This window comes from Moschus berezovskii, chromosome 2 (assembly GCF_049115385.1).
Source record: "Moschus berezovskii isolate FMDL1 chromosome 2, NW_MosBer_1.0, whole genome shotgun sequence".
Classification (NCBI taxonomy): Eukaryota; Metazoa; Chordata; class Mammalia; order Artiodactyla; family Moschidae; genus Moschus; species Moschus berezovskii.
In genome coordinates this window covers 114612574-114619898 of record NC_142461.1, presented here as the reverse complement: position 1 = coordinate 114619898, position 7325 = coordinate 114612574, and the positions used below count along the sequence as shown (strand labels likewise).

The 7325-nt window shown below is 57.4% G+C and overlaps 1 protein-coding gene across 2 annotated transcripts; it reads right to left on the bottom strand.

Moving 5' to 3' along the window:
- Nucleotides 1–2293: 2293 nt before the first annotated feature.
- DLX1 (distal-less homeobox 1) lies at nucleotides 2294–4854 on the bottom strand. Of its 2 annotated transcripts, XM_055398697.1 has the most exons (3): nucleotides 4542–4854; nucleotides 3690–3889; nucleotides 2294–2548 (listed from the first exon to the last, which is right to left on the bottom strand). In XM_055398697.1, the coding sequence occupies exons 1-3, from the start codon at nucleotides 4852–4854 to the stop codon at nucleotides 2294–2296; spliced, it is 768 nt and encodes a 255-aa protein (XP_055254672.1). The 2 variants fall into 2 exon arrangements, with proteins under 2 accessions (XP_055254672.1, XP_088698761.1); XM_088842635.1 differs by lacking the exon at nucleotides 3690–3889 and having other exon boundaries at nucleotides 2472–2548.
- Nucleotides 4855–7325: the final 2471 nt, after the last annotated feature.

The following is a 7325-nucleotide window of genomic DNA, read 5'->3' as shown; positions in this document are numbered from 1 at the left end:
ACTGATATTAGGAGCTCAGAGCCCACCTTCTTCTGGAGTGAACTGATCAAAATGGTCTACTGGAGGTGCCCCTTAACCGCCTGGCCTTGGGACTTTGAGGATGGTGGTGGGATAGGGGTTTGACTTGACAAGCTCTCAGGTTCCAACGAGTCAGCGGAGCCCACCTGCCCCTCCCTCGGCACCTCAGCATCTCCTAGTCGAAGAGAAAAGCCCGGGGTCATTAGGCAGGCAGGGGCCTCTCATTATGGATGGGCCTGAGTGGGTGGGAGTGGCTCTGGAGGGGCCCAGTGGCGCCTTGGGACTGTCCCCCGGAGCTCGCTGATTGATTGGGGGGTAGCATGACAGACGTGTCCTTCCGGCCCCTTTCCGGGTGTCTGGCCTCCTCTTTTCCGCGTGGAGATCCAGCGCCCTGCGGGCCTGAAAAAGCCGGGAGATCAGATCCCGGTAGAGGCAAGGGGCAAAGTCGGGTGTCTCCACTTTCAGGCTTCCAGGCCTCACGGGGTGGCTGGGCACAGGGGACACACACGTCTCACAGGGTGGCTACTTGTGAGCTCCGCTTCCATCTCACCTCAGACGGCCTTCACAGTCCCTTTGGTTTCTGAGCCCTGGCTCTGCCAGGCTGCACCTCTTCCTGATTCTCCTTCCCAGGGACCCTTGCCACTACCCTCTCACTCAGGCAGAGGACAGACCCTTGATGGGCAGGAGCTCTGCTTGAGGAATGATCCTAACAGGGGCTTCACAGGCCTCCGCTATTATCCTATGTCCGGAGCCAGGAGGGGCTGCCCCTGTCTTCCCTGTCCCCAGAGGTGGGAGTCTGCTGGTGCGGCCCCAGCACCCCCTCACACAGCACACCAGACAGCCAACTCTTTCTTGAAACCATAATTTTACTGTCTCAAAGAAACTTTATAACTTATTTACAAAGTTCTTTCCCCCCCAGATACAAAGCAATAAGTTAACATTCTCAATATAAAACTAAACTTTGACATAGAGAACACAAAACACGGTTGATTTCAATTGATCACATTTTCCAAATTTCACAAGTAAAATGTCAAGATTCTCATTTCACAAAGCATTGGGTTTTACAGCCACACACAACAGAACGGAAAAAAGCTAAGTTTGTGCAACATGTTTACAGAACAATAATAGTAACAATAATAATATGTACAGCAAATAGATCCTGCACCGGAGACTGTGCATTCAAGTGGTGCTCTGTGGGCGAGCCTCTGGGGACTGTTGTAAAGCTGCTCTCGTCTTACTTTACCCCTGGCATTAGGGCACTGGCGCACCCTGCCTGTTTTTTTTCTCTCCCTGCCCGTCAGTTCGCTCGCTCTCCCCACAAGGAAAGAATTAGGATCTTTCCTCTTAACCAGGCAAAGTGATCAAGCGTTCTTCCCGAGATGAGGAAATTTTGTCGGCTTCATTTCTCTATTTTCTTCTTTTTTTTTTAAATAATACGGGACATGTAAAAAATGCAAATCATTCGGCTCCAACCTCTCCATACCAGCGAAGTACAAAAGTTACTGTATAAGTTAAAAATCACCAGATCCTCCTCATTCGTTTTTCTGAGTGCGTTTAAAGGAATGGGTACGTTTGGACCCTGCTCTCCTCGCGCCCCGCAAAATCGCGAATGGGCCGAACCTTCCATCAGCCTCAGGAGAAGTCCATTTCTCAATAAATAAAAACCCCCTCCCTCGTTTCCCCCAATCCCCGAAGGAGCCACGCCGATGGTTAGGCAGGCCCAGGAAAAGGTCCGAAAAGACAAAACGATCCGGTATCCGGAACTGGGTGGCCCGGTGGACAAAGCCTCCTCCGACCTGATGACTTTTTTCAGAGGCCGAAGAACTAGGACAGCGGACGGACGAGAACCTCGACTTCGTCAGCGCACAGATACAGAGCGAAAGGAGACAAGAGACGGACAGGACAGAGAAGAGCTTTTGCTTTTTCTACGTGGTTTTGTTTTCCTGATGGTCCCACACAGCTGCGGGTCGGCGGTCGGGGCCGGCGGGCTCTGGCTGCCTCGCCCGCTGGCTCGGACCGCTGTGCCTGCGCTTGCAGGCCGCTGGCTGCTGTCACTGCGCGGCCGAGGCCGGGCGTGGGCATCCGGGAAGGCGCCTGGCCAGAGCGCGCGAGACTCCGAGGAGGCGGCGGGCGTCCTGCCGCTATTGTTCCTTCTTCGTCCCCGCTGGGCCCTTCTTCAGACCCAGGGCACGCGGACAGGGTGGATGGACTGGGAGGCGGAGGGGCCCGGGCCGTGGGAGACGGGAAGGAGGCGGGCGGGTGCGGGCGCGCAACCTCACATGAGCTGGGGTTGCTGCAGAGCTTCTTGGTGCGCCGAGGGGTACCACGACGTGTAACTGGGGATGTAGGAGCCCGCGCTGCCGCCCGAGCCCTTCCCGGAGGAGGAGTTGGGGTTCCAGCCGGGCGGCACCGGCGGGGAACCGGCAGACAGCGCCCGGCCGTTAGCCAGCGCACTACCCTCCAGAGCCGCCCCGCCCTGCTTCATCAGCTTCTTGAACTTGGAGCGCTTGTTCTGGAACCAGATCTTGACCTGCAAGAGCGGACAACAACGTGACTCGGTCTAGGTCCACTGTGCCTACCCTGGTCCTGGGATAAGGTAGGGAGCCATGGGACAGCGTGAGAGGATACCGCGGATACCACCCCCCACACTCACACACCGGCCCCCTGCTCTGCGCAACCCGGCGGCTCCCTGCTGGAGAAGCATACACGTCGTCCTTCCCGCCTAAGAACCAAAGGCTGGGAGGCCTCATCGCCCGCCCCGGAGGCCGGCTGGAGCAGCTCTCTGAGAGTCAGGGGGCGTGGTGGTGAGCGGCGCCGGGATCCAGGCCTTCAGCCTGAGGCCGGCAATCGTCTGGGTAAGACACAGAGCCCACAAAACACCGAGCCTTCAATTCCAGTGTGAACATCAATAAAAGAGTGGAGAAAAGAAGTGGAGGAAATTTATTTGCAATGCGACCAGCCTTCTCTTTGCTCCATCATCTCTACCCTTGAGTGAGCTGCGGGCTGACTGAGGAGGCCACCGGGTTTTGTTAAACTTTTCGTTTGGACTCAAATCAACCTTTCCTTACTTAGCATCTCCCAATTCTGCTCCTAATCCCGGCCTGGACGTGGAACCGGCGGCAATCGTGATCAGAACGTCCAGGGGGTCCCCAGAATCTTAAGAGAAAACAGGGAAGGAAGGGTCCGTCTCTCCTCCAGGTTCTGGGACTTGGGAGGTGAGAGGCCGGAGGAAAGGATCTCACCCCCAACCAAACTCGGTGAGAAGGAGGAGGAGGGAGATAGAAGCTTGGGCCCAGGCCCCGAGTGATTAGTCATACACTTTAAAGGCAAAGAAGGGATTAACCCCCGAGTCTATTGTTCCAGTTGTTCGGGCACGTGTGACCTCAGAGTCCCCAAACAAAACGCCTAGGGAAATCCTTCTTGCGCCCCTAATCAGATTGTCCAGGGACGGAGGGCCGCGCGGCTGGCAGCCCGCAGTACAGAGTGCAGCGACAGAGCCAGGCCAGAGAAAACTACGGAGGAAGGAGAGATGTTGTGAGAGCGAGGGATAGGACACACAAACACACACGCATACCGACCCCCGAGGCCCAGAGAGCAAGAAATGAAGCTCCAGGGGGCAGGTGGGCCGCGGGAAGCCTGCAAGGCGCCACGGTGGGGCAGCGGCGAGGTACCTGCGTCTGCGTGAGTCCCAAAGAGGCCGCGAGCTCCGCCCTCTCGGGCAGAGCTAGGTACTGAGTTTGCTGGAACCTCCGGTTCAAAGCCTGCAACTGCAAACTGGAATAAATCGTCCTGGGTTTGCGAATCTTTTTCCCCTTGCCGTTGAAGCGCACTTCACCGCCTTCCACCACCGTGCTTTTCTCCGAGTCAGCCCCTGGAGGGACAGCAGAAGTGGGGGCCGTTGTTAAGGCGAGGGACTGCCTTGAGTGTGGGGAGCCGAGAGCAAGTAACCACAGAGGGGTGGCAGAGGAAGGCGCAGGAGGGAGATCGCTCGAGAAACTCCGAAAGCCGGGGAAGGGTCCGGCCAAGTCCAAAGGGCCCGACCCCGGGCGCTGCAGGCGGACTGGGGCAGTTTGCAGGAGCACAGCTCCTGCCTTTGCAGGGAAAGTTTGCTATTTTTGCAGGCGGTAGTTGAGGTTTAATTACCCTTAATTGCATACATTGTTTATAGCGCTACGCAATAAATAATTACCGAGACTAATACGTGCACATGTGGGTTTCTGTTTTCCAGCAGAGCATTGTGTGCTTGGCGCACGGAGCCGCCCAGAGGCCCAGCCAATGCCAGGGGACGCTCTTGGATTTATCCTTTGCTGGATAGTTGCAAATTGGGTGGATATATATTTTTAATTTCTTTCCTATGACAGGGTTGCAGAGATTGATACCCGAAACCTTTCACTGCTCCGGCGCCCTCCCCACCCCCATCCCACCTCTCTCTCCTCCTCTCCTCTCCCTCCTTTCTCTCTCTCTCCCCCCCTCCCTCTCTCCCTCCCTCCGTACCTCTTCCTTTCCCTGGCAGGCGCACGTACCTGGGTCCTCCAGGCGGCTCTGGGTGAGGCTGGCGCTGCCCGGGTAGGACTGCACCGAACTGATGTAGGGGCTGGACGCGTGGCTGCTGACCGAGTTGACGTAGGGGTAGCCCAGCGGTCGGGAGAAGGACGAGGCCGAGCTGTAAGCGCCGTCGGGCTGCGAATGGCCCGCCGAGTGTAAACAGTGCATGGAGTAGTGCCCGTGGGACATGGGAGAAGGAGACATTTGCTGGTTGGGCGGCCCAAACTCCATAAACACCGCCTTGCCCGACACGGGGCTGTTGAGACTTTCTGGCATGGTGGTCATGGTCATCTCTTCTCGCGGGGTCTGGGTGTGGGTCTCTCTCTCCTCTGCTTCCCTTTTGGGGGTCTCTGTGTTTCTCAGGACAAGAAGGGACCCAATTTAAGCGGAACAGGGGTTTTCACTTTCCATTCATAAGAAAATGGAGTTTGTCTCTTTGAAAAGTCTAAGCATGATGCTGCCGAGCTCCCCAAACTCGCTTCAAAGCTTTGACTCAGCCAAGGTCATAAATATTCATGAACTGGCGGAGCTGATTGGTCCGCTGTCTTGCATAATCACCGGGGATTGGTCCGAGGCGCTCCGGCTCCGCTGGACTAGAGCGGGCGAGGCAGCCGGGCCTCCGGAGAGACGCATCCACACTTCCAGGCCCGGGCTCCTCTGCAACAGAGCGCGCAGCGTGAGGCGCACAATGGGCTGCGGCGCCCGCGCCGGGCCCTCCGCGGCCCGCGGCTCTTCAGCCTCCCGTCTCTCCGGCGCGCTTTGCTTCCCAGAAACCAACTAGCGGGGTTGGCACCGCCGCCCACCGCCTCCTACAGTCCCCACCCTCCGCCCGCCCCCAACACCGGGGCCCAGGGCACCTCTTCTTCTAACCATCGCTACTCGTCCGGTGCAGAACTAGGGCGGCTCTGGAGGCCGGCCCCGGCCTCCCGTACGCTGAGTCGCGCAATCCGGGCGCTGGAGGAGGGCAACGGAGCGCTATCCTCCGGAGAGTCTTGTGCCTAACGCAGCGCTCTCCTCGCCGCGCCTCCCTGGCCTGGGTCCCCTCTGCCACATCCCTGGGGGCGGGTTTGGGGCTCTCCGGGCGAACTCACTCACTCGGCCGCCGCGCCGCCGCCGCTCTCTGGGGCCCGCTCGCATTGCTCCAGGCCAAGCTGGCCGCTCCAGCTCGAGGCTGCACCGGTCTGATTAAAACAGTGCGAGCAGAGAGCCAGGAACCCGCACTTCTCCTCCCAGGAAAGGCTGCCGCACCGCCCCCCTTCCCCCCCAACACCCACCGCCTCTTTCCCTCCCAGCCTCCCTCCGCCTCCCCCTCCCTCTCCATTCCCTCTGCGCGGAGCGCCCCGGCTCACTCGCCCCAAGGGCGCGGCACAGAGAGACGCCTAGGAGCTGGCGGGCTCCGTTCGGCTTGAGCCGCGGGTGCCAGGTGGTCATTTTCCGGCCTCCTGGGGTCTGGCGATAGTACCCGAGGTGCAGGAGTCCTGAGGGACACCAAAACCCGCGGCAAAACCAGGCCGGTCGTAGGCTCGCGTGTCTCTCTGTGGACACGTCTCATGGTCGCCCACGATTCTCATCTCCAGGGTCAAAGCGGGCGCCACCGAGCCCGGGGCAGGGCTAGTGGGGGCAAAAGCTGCCAAGGCGCCTTCTATCTTCTGGAGCGCTAGGTACAGAAAAGCGCACAAAAGCTCCCCCCGCCTCCCCTCGCAGCCACCACCCCACAGCCACCACCCCCCGTGAGGCGTGGCGCGCACCACGCTGGCTGCGAAGGGGCTGTTGGTTTCCTATCCCGCCAACCCCACGGTGAATCCCAAATTACTTTGTTAGGTAATTAGAAAGTGTTGATAATTATTTCTTTCATAATTTAGCGGTGTGACGGGAACGGGGAAATGATCTTGTGAAAGTTCACACGTGCAGATGTATTAGTTACTGATTCATTTGATTAAATGGTAGTCTCAAGTGCTCGGATCCGCAGCTGAAGGCGCCCCATTAGCATAACACTGATGTTTAATTTTCATACGCATAATTAGCCATATATTTAACACTAATAGCAACATGCAGCCTTTCAGCGTTAAACAGCCCGGGATTTGATCTGGCCTGAGCTGAACCTTCGCCGAGGCACCTTCCCCTGTCTAGAGTGCGCGATGATCACAGGACAAACCTCTGTAATCAAGCACATTTTGGCAGAGGGAACACCAATAAAAATGAACATTCAAAACAAATTACATCGGTGCTGTCGTTACAGATAGTAGCGGAAGGGGCTTCTCTCTTTTAACTTCTGCAGCAGCAGCTGCTGCCCGCGGAATTCCTCTCCTTTGGTTTAAGGGTGCGATGTTGGGGGTAGAGATATTTCAGGCAGCGTGGTTGGAGCAAAAAGAAAAACAAAAGCCAAGCAAAACAAAACAACCAATCCTCCAAACCAATAACGGGTTTGCCAGCGTTTAAAAAGATTTTTCTTTCTTTTTTTTCTTTTTCTTTCTTACTTTCTCCACCCCCCCCCTTTTTTTTTCTCCCTTAATCATCGAAGCACACGGCGAGGCTTTGTAGCAACAACCAGCTAATGACTCCGCCACCAGACAACTCCCGGAGCCGTTACACTCCTCTTGATTTCCGTGTTGCACTTGTGATTTTAATTGCTCTTTCCTAGTGCCTGTTTGGGGGTGTGGAGTGAGGTACGCCCTGCACAGCCTCGGATGCCGCCCTGGCCCCTTGTCTCCCGCGCGCCTCGCGGGCCTTGCCCACGTAAGTGATCTCCGCGGCTGGCGCGA

Bases quoted from the DNA above. Each gene is read 5' to 3' on its own strand.
- DLX1 (XM_055398697.1), bottom strand. From the start codon at position 4,854: ATGACCATGACCACCATGCCAGAAAGTCTCAACAGCCCCGTGTCGGGC. The intron at 3,890-4,541 runs GTACGTGCGCCT...CTGTCCCTCCAG, and splicing joins GAGCCGCCTGGAGGACCCAG to GGGCTGACTCGGAGAAAAGC. The intron at 2,549-3,689 runs GTACCTCGCCGC...CCGCTCTTGCAG, and splicing joins TGGGACTCACGCAGACGCAG to GTCAAGATCTGGTTCCAGAA.